The sequence below is a fragment of the Camelus bactrianus genome, chromosome 16, assembly GCF_048773025.1.
Source record: "Camelus bactrianus isolate YW-2024 breed Bactrian camel chromosome 16, ASM4877302v1, whole genome shotgun sequence".
Taxonomy (NCBI): Eukaryota; Metazoa; Chordata; class Mammalia; order Artiodactyla; family Camelidae; genus Camelus; species Camelus bactrianus.
The window spans coordinates 40663377-40676524 of NC_133554.1; the positions used below are offsets into that span (position 1 = coordinate 40663377).

General features: G+C 45.1%; 1 protein-coding gene across 4 annotated transcripts in view; it reads left to right on the top strand.

Moving 5' to 3' along the window:
* VPS53 (VPS53 subunit of GARP complex) overlaps positions 1-13148 on the top strand; it is a 127528-nt gene that overhangs the window by 92469 nt on the left and 21911 nt on the right. For all 4 annotated transcript variants that reach the window (XM_074343195.1, XM_074343193.1, XM_074343194.1 and 1 more), the window contains exons 18-19: positions 2422-2570; positions 6656-6725. In XM_074343195.1, coding sequence (XP_074199296.1) covers positions 2422-2570; positions 6656-6725 — 219 coding nt within the window. The remainder of the gene's footprint in view (positions 1-2421; positions 2571-6655; positions 6726-13148) is intronic.

Below are 13148 nucleotides of genomic sequence, written 5' to 3' on the forward strand. Positions count from 1 at the left end.
TGAATAGTATGGGAGATGATGTAGGCCAAGCGCCAGGCCAGGCAACCTGCACGTGGTAGGTCCTGATGTCGGGCTGTTGGGCCATTCACATTACAGCCCAGACCTAAGTCAGCGGGGTGGGCGAGGCAGGTGTCCATCTGAGGCCGTGGCCCGACAGCATCTGTGCCAACTATATTTTACATATTTTTTAAGAATATAATCAAAGCAGTGTCAACTTTCATTGTTCTCCAGGACTTTAAGTTCTTTTCCTTCACTAATCTGACAGATTTAAAAATCACAAATCCGCAAGGCTTTGGCCAATACTTCTCTTAACTTGACTGGGGGAGTCCCACCTGGATAAAGCATTAAAGCAGATCAGATCTTTTCACGTAGATTCCCAGAGTGGCCGCGTGCGGACGTGGCCAGGGTTGATCAGCAGGAGGGAGCCCTGCAGCGGAACGTGGACCCCCGCCCCACGTGCATCTTGCCCCAGCGATGCCTTCTCACTCACGGCAGGTTATGTCACCACCTCTCTCTGTGGCCATCTCCTGTTAATGGAGGACTGTGATGCTTAGACCGTGGCTGATGAACTTTTTGAGCTGTTGAAACATAAACTGCTACCAGCTTGGGAAGCAAAAGTCGTTACTATGGGAGAGCTTTGTGTCGATTGGAGGGTGGGGTGGCAAGCTCTCCGCCCGTTCTGGCCTGCGGTCCCAGGGCCTTCTGCCCCGAAGTTTGACAGTACCTGTCAGTTTTGGCCTCACCCAATGGGCGCATTTAAAACCCCTGAGGATGCTCATTGTTTGGATGGGTGAGATCTCTCAAATCAGGTGGGAAAAGAAGCCTCCTGAATTAAATAGGAGAGAGTGAGGAGAACATTACACTTAACCAAAACATTAGAACGTGAAGTCCATTCGTATTAGACCTCTCTACCATTTCTCCATTCTTTGTTTTTATTTTTTTCCTAGTTAAAAAAAAAAGATAGAGATTTTTCTCTTTCTGGAGCCTTGCTATGAAACCCTGCATAAGACGTCACGTGTCTGGGCCTGGGTTTTCTTCTCTGTGAAGTGAAGATGGAGACGCCTTCCTGCTTTTCTGTGGTTCTGTGCTTACACACACCTAAAGCTTTTAGGATGGAAATACTTGCTGATTTGAAGAAACATTAGGACACAACATAGAGTCATTTGAGCTTCCCAAGAGCTGGGGGATCGTCCACATACAAGATGATTCCTTTAAACAAGTTCTCTTGGTATTGAATTTTTCCTTTCCCCGAGAGCTCTGTAAAACTTGTATTTCTTGCCAGAGACATCAAGGCCCTCAGAATGACTGCCCTCCTTCTATGAACGTATTATATGGTGTGTGTTTGGCTTAGGATCTTTCTGACGGACAGCCCAGCTGCATTCTGAGAGGCCGACTCAGCACAGCTCCTCCACGCATCCCCGCTCCTTTCCAGGATTGAGGGGCCCGGGCCCTGTCAGCTCCGGGCAGGCTGGGAGTGCCCTGCTTTTCACGGTCTTACCCTCTTACCTGCCCCTCGTGTCTGTCAGCCAGAGATCCTCTTCCCTCTCCCTTGATTGAAATCCCACATAATCCCAAAGGCTCTTGGAGTAAGAGTTTAATGTTTGATTATGGAAGTTTTCAATTATATACAAAAGTAGAGAAAACAGAAAAGTAGAAGAAATAAGCTACAAAAAAAGTAGAGAAAATGAGCTCCAAGGGTGTATTGTACAACACAGGGAAAATAGCCAATATTTTATAATAACTATAAATGGAGCATAACCTTGAAAAATTGTGACTCCCTGTATTGTACACCTGTAACTTACGTAATATTGTACAGCAACAATGCTTCCCCAAAAAAGTAAACAGTACACTAAACCACATGTACCCGTCACCCAGCTTCACACACTTTTCATCTGCTCCTCCCAAGCCTGATCTCACAAGTCAGATCACTTCTGGTTTCCTTTTCTAAAATCCCCGACTCCTCCCAGTTTACTTGAAAGAAAGCCCCAAGTTAACACTCGTCCAAGTTTCACTTTGTTACACCCAGCCACCTCTCTGGCCTCCCAGGCTGCCAGTCTGCTCAGAAGCAGGTGTCCCTCCTTTGTCCCCCCACAGTCCCTTCCCTGCGGAACAACTCATGGAAGAGTAGGATCCAGCTCACCTGCCTGGGGAGGGTTCCTTTGTAAGGCTCACAGATGGGAAGGGAAGGCTGTTTCAAGCATGAGGGGGACAAGGTAGGAAGAGGTATCTGACTCATACCTCACTGTCTTATTCACAGTTAGCTCCTATAGACTGGGAGAGACAGGCTCCCCAAGACAAAATGGCAGCTGTGACAGCACACCGTGGCCTCACTTCCACTCCACCTGCCCCATCCCTGGTAACAGGTAAGGCTCTCCTTCTGCGAAGGCTCTAAAGGCTTGCCTGCCCTGTCTCTGTTTTCAGATGCAGTGGCAGAATGTGGAGCACGTTGGTGACCAGAGCCCCTACGTCACCTCTGTCATTCTTCACATTAAGCAGAACGTCCCCATCATCCGTGACAACCTGGCTTCCACACGGAAATACTTCACTCAGTTCTGCATTAAATTTGCAAAGTAAGTCCTGAAACGTCCCCATCCCTGGGTTATTCTGACTGCCACACTGACCCCGATAAACGTACAGTCCAGAGGTCCCCATCAGCCACCTAATTTGTTTGTGCCCCGAAGAAGCATGATAATAAAACTAAATTTGCCACTTAAATTCATAAATAACAGTAACAACAATAGAATCACCCACCCCATCAAGGCAGAGAGAAATGAGTTGGGGGCTTCTGTTTGTAGGCCTAACAGCACCCCTGCCTCCTCCCAGGTTTGGATAATTATAACTATTTTTCAGTGATTTCATGGATGCAGATTATAAGCTTTTTAAGGGTAGGAACCATCACTTCTGTTTCTTCTGAGCCTTCTCTTCCTCCTTCCCCATAGGACTTATTATTGTAGCTGCCACAATGTGTCCACCAGTGGACATCCCTGAGCCCAGGGAAGGTGCTAGAAAGGGGACAGAGCAAGTCAGGGACAGGCGCATTGCCAAGCAGGTGGAGTGAACACCGAGCTTTGTGTCTTCCTGCCTCGTCCTTGTGTGTGGCCATTTCTGGCTTGCTGTTGTAGATCGGGGGAACAGTTTGGTCCTTTGCCAGCCAGCATCCGGCAGGAGCACAGTTTCCCCTGAGACCGGACAACGTACAGGGTCAGCGTCTCCTCTGACCAATTATCAAACAACCATTTTGGCAAACTTCTCAGAGAAGGGCTTTGGGAAAATCAGCCCCGTCCAAGCTACTGAATTTAGGTTGTTCTCATCCAAGTCCCAAAGAGTGATTTAGGGCTCCAAGTTTCTGTCTCCCTGCGTCTCTCCCAGTTTGTATTCAATTAAGGCTTTCCCTCTCCGTCACAAATCAGCCCCTCAGGAGCAACACTTACGGAGTGGCTTGTGGCGTGAGCCTCAGTTCCCAGTTTGTCAGGAAAGGCTCCAGCGGACCCTCCAGGGAGGCGTTAACGTGTGCAGGATGGCGATGGACCAGGACCTGACATTCCCTTCCCTCTCCGAGTGCTCATTAGTGTGGTTAAAAGCCTTGCTGATAAATCACATTGTGACATTCCCCACAACCCCCAGGAGAAACAGTGTCTATAAAATTTTACTGTGGCCAAGAATCTCCAGCATGGCTGCACAGGGGTCTGATGATGGAGTTAATGTTAAAGTGAGGAAGGGGTCCTCTCGCTTCAAATGTCCCAGCACAAGCCTCACGTCCTCTCGGGGCCCTTTGCTTCTATCACTCAGCCCGTGTTGGGTGAGCTGGGAGTTAGATGCCCATGTCTCACATCTGGAAAAGTTTAACCTCTGATCTAGAAGGTGGTGTTCTGATTTAATGTATGGTACCCTCTCATCCTTGTAAAATCCTAGCTGAAGCCCAGAAGCCTCAAATGAGGGGCTGTGAGAAGACCCTTCTCCAGCCAAGAGAAATAACTGCCACCACTTCGATGGCTTGGGGGAGCCCCAGCCAGTTACCCATCACTTTGCTGGAACTCTTCCCCCAAAGACACGTCCCTGGTCCCTATGTTTTTCTCACCCCAACCGCTGTGGTCTAGCGCACAGTGCCAGTTCAAGGGCACAATCAATGCCTGCTCTAGTGTGCAGTAACTTAGGTTAAGAACTGCGTGTACCATTGCAATTAGTCATGAATTTAATCTCACGTTACTCGTTTTGGCCTGGCTCTGGTTTAGAGCATGAAGAATCTCTTCCAGGTAGTCCCTGTTCTCACTCCCTCCTGATCAGCAGGCCTTCCCCTAGGTCTGATCTCTGAAGTTTGCGTTCCTTTCCCTTTAACTTCCTTTCTTCTCTCATTAATGCAAAGCCATAGATGTTTCCTTTTGCCTCCGTGTGGTCTCTGAAGCAGCAGCAGTCTCTTCTGTTTAGACATCCAGATCACCCCCCCCCCCGATTGAAACTACTGTTTGAGCCCTAAGCGACTTCCCTCATCCGCTAAGCTGATTCTCCTCTGTTCAGTAATGGAGGTGATAAGACAGATCTCTTAATAGTGGTGGAGAGGATAAAATGCGAAGTCATGTGTAAACTTCCTGGTAAAGTGCTGGTACCAAGCTGACATTTAAAAAGTGTTAGCTGCTCCCAGTATTATTTATTCAACGTGCAGTCACTTGAGCACCTGCTACATTCCAGACACGGAATTAAGTGCTTTGGCTTAATAGACATGGTCCTTCTTCCTTTGCCTTACAGTCAAGTGGAGGGAAAAAGACATGTAAGCAAATAAGTTTAACAAAGTAGGTAATGTATTAGATCTGTGGACTCTGCAGAGTATGGTGGAGGTGACAGAGGAAAGGCTTCACAGGAGAGATGTCCTTGATCAGGGTCCAGGAGATGTGTGTGTGCTGACCCACAAGGCTTTAGAGAGGGGCATTTCAGGCGGCGGGAGCAGTGTAAGGGGTAAGCAAAGGCATAGAGGCATTAAGTAGCCTACAGAATCATAGGATACGCAAGGAGCTCAGCCGGCTTGAAGCGTAGGGTACCGGTGCTGAGCAAGACAGGCTGGCGAGAGAGAATCAAGACAATCAAGGAAGCCCTGTCTGCCACTGTCATAAGAGTTTTAATCCAGGGAGGGTCTTGATCATACTTGTACCTGAAATAAATCCCTCTGACGGCTGCTGGACTAGGAATGATGAGGCTGTAGGCAAGCAGACTGGTTGGGAAACAGTTGAAAGAACTCGAGTTCTCAATCGATAGAGAAGATGAGGGCAGCAGCATGGGCGTGGTCAGGAGAGGTGGGTGTGGGCGTTCAGGGGAAGGGCTGGGAAAGGGCTGCATACTGTGGGTGAAGGCGAGGGTATGATGGTCTTGGAAAACCTCCTGGTTTCTGACTGGGGTGGCTGGGTAGATGAGATCTGGTCCACTAAGCCTGGAATCCTGAGCAGGACTGGGTCTTGGATATGCTGGGGTGGAGGTACCAGTGCCGTTCTGGTGAGAGGTCCAGTACGTCACTGGATGTCAGAGTGGGCACAAGGCTTCAGGAAAAGATGTAGAGAGGTCAGAGAGGACAGAGGTCACAAGCCTGAGAGCAGCATTTGAAGAGTGAGGAGAGGATACTAGCCAGCCTTTATCTCCACCTCCAACTCCTGCCTCATGGCTGGGGTTCTCCCGTGGTCCTGGGCCCTGAGTTCTCCTGGTCAGTTCACTCCGCATCTGGCCCGATGACAGGATCTCTATTCCCCACATCCTCCTTCCTGCAACAGTACAGCTCAGCTTTCCCAACTCAGTCCTCTTCAGTGTTGTCTAAAAAGCCCTCCTGACCTATTAAAATGACATTCTCCCTTTCCCCCAAACCAGCATCATCAGGCCACCTGGCCCCCATCACCCTTCAGTCCCCAGTAAATTTTTTGGAGATCATGTATTTTTTTTCCTCCTGATCTGACAGTTACTCCCGTAGTAATTATTTCCTATTTTTGTATTTAAGATCCCATAACTACCTCATGGATATTCCACTATCATATCTATTAGGATGTTTTCAGCTAAGAGTAATAGAAGCCCTGACTCAGACTGACTTAAACAGAAGGGCGAATGTTTTATATCACATACCCAGAAGCCAAGAGACAGGACAGAGCCGAAGATGCTTGGTTCAGTGGCTCGGCAGTGTCACTTAGGACTCCAAATCTTCGCTTACCCTGCTCTCCTTGAGACTGGTTTCATCCTTAGAATGGTGGCACAATGGCAGCTCTAGATGTTATTTCCAAACACAAGAATACCCTTCAGAAGAAGAGAGTCTTGCCCCCACCGTGCAGTGAAGGCTTTCCCTCCAGCCCTACTGGACTGGCCTGGACCATGTCCCCACATCAGCACCAATCACCATGGGAACGCCATGTTCTGACTACCTGAGGCTAATTAGAATTCACCTCTGTGGTCTAGGAGGGATCAATTTTTCCCCAGCATCCCAAGGCCAGAGTTACCTAAATAAAACCAGGGCCTCAGTTGGAAAGCAAAAGAAGGCAGTGGGGGCCGGTGGGCCACAGTCACATCTACCTGAGTTCTCAGTTCTCTTATAGAAGGAAGTGGGGCCTTTAAAAAAAAAAAAAAGTTTCTGCAGTTCTTTACCAAAGAGACAATAAGCCTAATTTGTCACTTCTTTTTTAATCCACAGCTCCTTCATTCCCAAGTTCATCACCCACCTCTTCAAGTGCAAGCCAATTAGCATGGTGGGAGCAGAACAGGTGAGATGAAATTGGTACAGGGCTTCTCCTCACGGCCTTTGTCATCAATCAGACACATACCTTTCTAGTCTGAAATAAAATGATTTCCCCTATTTGAGGTCAGAAGGATGACCTGGCAGCTTAATTCATTTATCCATTTATTTAAAGCATCTTTGTTGAGCACCTACTGAGTATCCAGGTGTTGTTCTAGGCGCAGGGTGTATACCACAGTGAACAGGACAGAAAAGATCTCTCCTTCATGATGCTTACATTCCAGTAAGAAGGGACAGATAATACACAAGTTAATAAATTAGAAGATCATTTTAACTTAGGTATGCTCCAGGGTATAAAACTAGGTTATATGAAAGAGTATCTTAGTGGGGTGGGGGAGCAATGGCTTAAGATCAGATGATCCGAGAAGGCGCCTGTGAGAGCTGCGGCTTGAGGAGGACTCAGAGAAAAGTGTCCAGGCAGAGGGAGCAGCAAAGTTCTGATTTTTTTGGATCCCGTAGTGGCCAGGGCAGAGACCACTTGAGAGGAGCAAGCAAAGAAAGGCTTATCTTTTTGGTGCTGAGAAACTCTGGTCACCTCACCCAAGAAGGCTTCCTTGTTTAACCCCACTGCTCTCTTGAGCTCTGTGCTTCCGGACATCTCTTCATAGATGGCATCACCTCAGCACCGATGAGCTGAGTTCTGTGCTCCAACAAAAACACCTCTTCTCAGCTGCCACCTGCTCCCACTCTGAGATTTGAGCAGCTTGAGTTTGGGGAGCAGTTTAAGCTACTTTAAAAAAAAACAAACAATAATATTCAGCCCCTAATTCTTTAAACACGTACTTAGACGCAAACTATTCATGTACTGATCATAAATGACTCTTATAAAATTAGATCCTCTCTAGACCTCTCTTTAGCAATACTTAGAACCTTTTTCAGTTACTTTCTGTATTTGAAAGAACTACATTCTTTTTGAAATAAATAATCACAATTAAATATTTTTAATTATAAAGAAATGAATTTGTAAGATTGGTAAACAGGTTAGCTTGGTATATATTCAATAGTGGAAAGAACTGCATTTTTAAGTAAGAACTATGTTTTTGAGTAAGAAGAATATATAATTCAGGACATTTCCATATCTCCTGCCCTTTCACCAAACTAGTGGTCTTGGTGGAGGCACCGCTCCCTCCCAGCTCCGTGACTTGCCCTCGCCCTGGGCCCTCGGCTGTGCTGGCCTGAGTGGAGCCTCAGGAAGGTGGGAAGTGGGCCTGTGCCCTAGTGCATCACGGGTCCCTCAGGGAGGGTCAAAGCCGGAGATGTAATACCTGTGACTGTCAGGCATCTCTTGGCTCTGATAAGTGCAGTATGTTTTATACTCTTTCTCGGGGAGTGGCCCTCCTAGGCTACGAGAAGGCAGAATGTGTGAGCCTTCAGGTCCTGGGCTCCAGAATCACTGGGGTCTGATGCTGAAGCCTGTCTCTGCAACATGGCAGCTGTTTGTCCTTAGACGAGTTACTAACCTCCCAGCAGTTTAGTTTCCTCATCTATAAAACAGGGATAATCACAGCACCGCCTCACAGGGTCATTATGAGGATTAAACATGACAACGCACTGAAGTGCTGGACCAACAACGTCAGGCGCATGGGAAGCCCTGGACAGATGCCAGCTCTTACTAGTTTGTCTCTGCTGTCAGCGCCCGTCTCCCCACGTAGTAACAGCTCGTCGATGCTTGCCTCGGGCTGTCTGGCTGACCAGCTGAGCAGAGTCAGAAGTATTGTCTCAGTAGACTTCCTGGGAGGTTGAGTGGATTCAGACACTGACGGACTGTGTCTGAGTGTAGAGTGTCAGTGTTTGTTTGGAAATTCTTGCCCCTTGCATGTCGTAATAAGCACAGAACGAATTCCATGGGAAACAGCAGATAGTGCCCCAGCACGTTGTCCCCAGTCTCATTAGCACATGTTTACCGGGAATCCACCCTGTTCACCTCACTGTTGTGTGTGATGGGAGGAGGTGGAATGGTTGCTGTCCGTGTGTCTGAGAGAAGCTTCAGACTCTCAGTTACCAGGTTTCTGCCCCTAGACTTGATGAAGCCACTGGAACACAAAGCTGACTCATTGGGAATGTGTTTCTATGAGTTTGTGGCTCTGCCCAGGCCTCGCCAGCTGGGTTAGTGGCTAGTAACCATGTTTCCCTATCGTCACGTAAATCCAACGTCATATCTATTTTCCTCAGATTTTCTCTTCTTTAAAGGAATGTTAAAATAATCAGAGCAGACTCCAAAGCCCACATCTTCAGAAAAATATCAGTTTGGCCAGTATTTACTCCTGCTTTGAGTTGTGGATGAGAAAACCATCTGTGGAACTGGAGTTTTATTCTCTCAGACCCCAGACAAATATGAGTGGGTGACAGGGGAGCGTAGACCTCAGCAGGCCCAGCCTGGGGGAGGCCATGGATGGGAACTAAAGGGCAGTGTGGCCCTTGGAGGCTTCCCACGTGAAGCTCAGGTTCAGCCGGGTCCACACTTGCCCCGAGTATCTGGGCTTAGAAACCCAAGCAGTCATATAGCTGGAGGTATGATCACTCAGGCAGCAAAACCTTAGGAATCAAGAAGTTAACAAAGAGATGCTCATGGATTAAAACAGATTTCTGCCTCAAGTCTTATAATCCACGCTTTAACAGAAGCTGTGAAAGTCAGAGCTGAGATTTAGGCCCAATCTCAGATGCCTCTGCTTTGCCATGAAAATACTAGGTCCTAAATTTAGATTATGCTTTAATACTTGTGCTGAAAATAGGAAAGGAGACACTTGCCTGCTCTTTATTCTCTTCCTGGTTACTGTATAAAGCACATTTTATTTATCTTTGGGCTCCAGAGTCCGTCTGGGCAATTGCAGGGGCACGTGGAACTGAACCATACCAGTATTTGTAATGCTTCTTGCTAGTTTCCAATTTTCAGAGAATCTGGTGGGATTTGCAGGGTCATTAATTAGTCTTTTGGCCATGGTATCTACGACTGAGCACACAGTAGAAATGGAATCCATTTGTACAAACTTACCAGAGAGGAAGCAGCACATTATGGTACTGGGAAAAGGACTCTAAAACTTGGGGTCCAGTCCCCAGCCTGCTGTTAATGGTCCCTGTGGTCATGAGCAGTTGCTTCCCTGCTCTGGGCTCAGTTTCCTCACATTTAAATAAGAGCCTTGAATCAGACTCTAAACACACCCCTTCTACATCTATCATATTATGGATCGAAAATATTTTGAGCAGTATATTTCACATCTATGAAGTAATTTTTTTTGCTTTGTATGGTCTTTATATACCATGTTGACTTTTTATTGTGGTAAAACATTCATAACATAAAATTTAACATTTTGACCATCTTTAAGCATACAGTTTAGTAGTATTAAGTACATTCACATTGTTGTGCAACCATCCACCATCCAATTCCAGACCTTTTTCATCATCCCAAACTGAAACACCATTTCCATTAAACACTAACTCCCCATTCCCTCCCACCCCCAGCTCCTGGTAACCACTTTCTAACTTTCAATCTCTATGAGTATGACCGCTCGAGGGATGTCGTATAAGTGAGATCACACAATATCTGTCCTTTTGTGTCTGGCTTCTTTTCACTTAGCATGTCTTCAGAGTTTATCCATGTTGTAGCGTGTTTCAGAATTTCCTTCCTTTTTAAGGCTGAACAATATTCCGTTGTATGTATTACCACATTTTGACCATATTGACTCTTAAATGCACATAATTCAAAACCACCTGGAAAAAAATATTTAAAGCAAATTTTAGATTTTTTTTTTTTAAAGCCCGAACACCAAGGAAAGAGAGAAAAAAGAATCAGGTAGTTTGTGCATGGCAGTTAGAAAAATGAGAAAATAGGATGGTTATTCTCAGGCATAGTTCATCTAATAGTTCAGTTTAGGTAGATCTCCTAAATGTGGCAGGGTGTAGCACTTCTTTTAAAAAAAATGGATAAAATTTAATAAACATAAGGATACATTTTTTAAAAGAACAACAAAATCTTAGCAAACTAGGAATAGAAGGAAATGTGCTGAATCTGATTTTTTTAAAGGGTATATACAACAATATTGTAAAATGACTATAACTCAGCAAAAAAAATTTTTAAATTTTTTAAATAAAAATTAAAAAAGGGTATATACAAAAACTTATGAGAGGGTCAGGATTCCGTGGGTAAATCCATTTGTTAAAACTGTACAGTTAAGAGTTGTACATTTCCGTGTATGTAAATTTCACCTCAAAAAAAAAAAGTAGGTGAGGAACAGGAAGTGGTTACTGCAGGGTTTCTCAACCTCTGCACTGTGCATATTTTGGGATAGAGACGCTTTTGTGGTGGGGGCCATCCTCTGCATTACAGAATGCTCAGCAGCATCCCTTGCCACTGCTCACTGGTGGCCAGTAACACCCTCCCAATTCTGACAACCAAAAATGTCTCCATACAGTCCCAGATATCCGAGTGTGGGGTGGGTGAGAGAATGGACCACATCACCCCCAGTCAGGAGCCCCTGAGACATAGAAGTGAGATGAGAATGACAGAATGTCTTTGGTTGTTGCAGCTGGGTGCGTAAGGAGCTACCGTACAATTTCATTTACTTCACATATGTTTGAAACTCTCCATAATAACAAGATTTTTAAATAAATAATAGTGGTACACTCCCCTACACACATATACCCACTCAGGTGTAATCCACAATAAAATTTTATTTTGGAAATTGACACAAAACTCCCATGCTTCCTGAAATTAAGCTAGCTTCCTTCTAGATTTTCTGATTATAGAATATATGTTCAGAGAAGCTGAACTTTCTCCTTCCTTTTTTTGTGTGATGTGCTTCTGTCCCCAGAGCAGAGCTTTCTCCCTTTTGCACAGCCCTTTTGTCTGTCTAAAGAGTGTTTTGAATCTCTTAGCTACCCAATTGCTCAGTTCTCTCTGTCTCATTAAGCTCTGGCCCATCTTGATTTTTATGAGACCATCCTTCCCAGTGAGAGCTTGAAGCCTTTTCTGTCACTCAGTCAAAAGGGTCCTCTCTCTGTGCCACATGGAGCAGGGACAGGAACAGCCACACTCCAGAGGAGAGGCATTTACAGCCATCAGCAGGGCCATCAAGGTCCTGGAGATGGGAGGGCCCAGCAAGCTCATGAAATAAGTGAATCAGCTGATAGAAAAAAATTGCAATAAACCACATTTGATGGCCAAATATAGGAAAATTTTCTCTTGACGTTAGGAAAAAGACAAGGATGTCTGCTGTCACCATTTCTGTCCCACATTGCCCTTGAAGTCCTAGCCAGAACAATAAGGCAAAAAATAAAATAAATGTTTAAAGAAATGAAAGGTATACAGACTAGAAAGGAAGAAACAAAACTGTCATTTTTCGCATTTCACAGAGAAACATAATTGTGAATGACATTATCCAAAAGAATCTACGTAGAGTGTGTGCCTAGCATGCATGAGCTCCTGGGTTCAATCCCCAGTACCTCTCTTGAAAGAATGCATAAATAAACCTAATTACCTCTCCCCGCAAAAAAACAAAACAAAACATAAAAAACCTATGCTATACACCAAAAGAATCTACAGACAAACTATTAGAATATAAATTTAGTAAGGGTACAGGATATAGGGTCAGTATTTAAATTATTTTTAATATTTGTATGTACCAGCCACAAACAATTTAAAATGAAAAATCTATTAATGAAACCATGTACAGCAGCATCAGGAAACATTGACTAGCTAGGAATAAGTCTGTCAAACATGCGTGAGTCTAATACACAGAAAATGATACAATATTAAGAGACAATAAAGGAGACCTTTAAAGTGGCAAGATAGCTCATGCTCATACATTAAAGAACTTAGTATTTTTTAAATGTCATTTCTTCCAAAATCAATCTATAGATACAGTAAAACCCCAGCAGGGGTGGGGTGGGTGTGGGTTTGGAGATAAATTGATAAGCAGATTCTAGAAATTGGATGATGAAATGCAGATGGCCAAGAATAGCTAACAGAACTTGAAAAAAAGAACAGGGTTGGAGAATTTAAACCTCAGGATATCAGGACTGATTTTAATGCTAAGGTAATCAAGCACACAGGGACAAATGGGCCAACAGAACAGAACTGAGTTCAGAAATAGACCCACACGTATGTAGACCCTTGGTCTGTGACAAAAGTGGCACTGTAATTCAGTTGGGTTGGGTTGTCTTCTCAGTAAACAGTGCTGGGCAGTTGAATATCCACATGGGAAAAAAATTAATCTTGACCTTTACAACACACCACATACAAAAATCAGTTCCAGCGAGGATGTGGAGAAATTAGAACCCTCAGGCACCGCTGGTGAACATGTAAAATGCTGCAGCTATTTTGGGAAGCAGTTTGGCAGTTTCTCAAAGAGTTAAACATAGAGTTGCCATATAACCCAGCAATTCCACTCCTAGA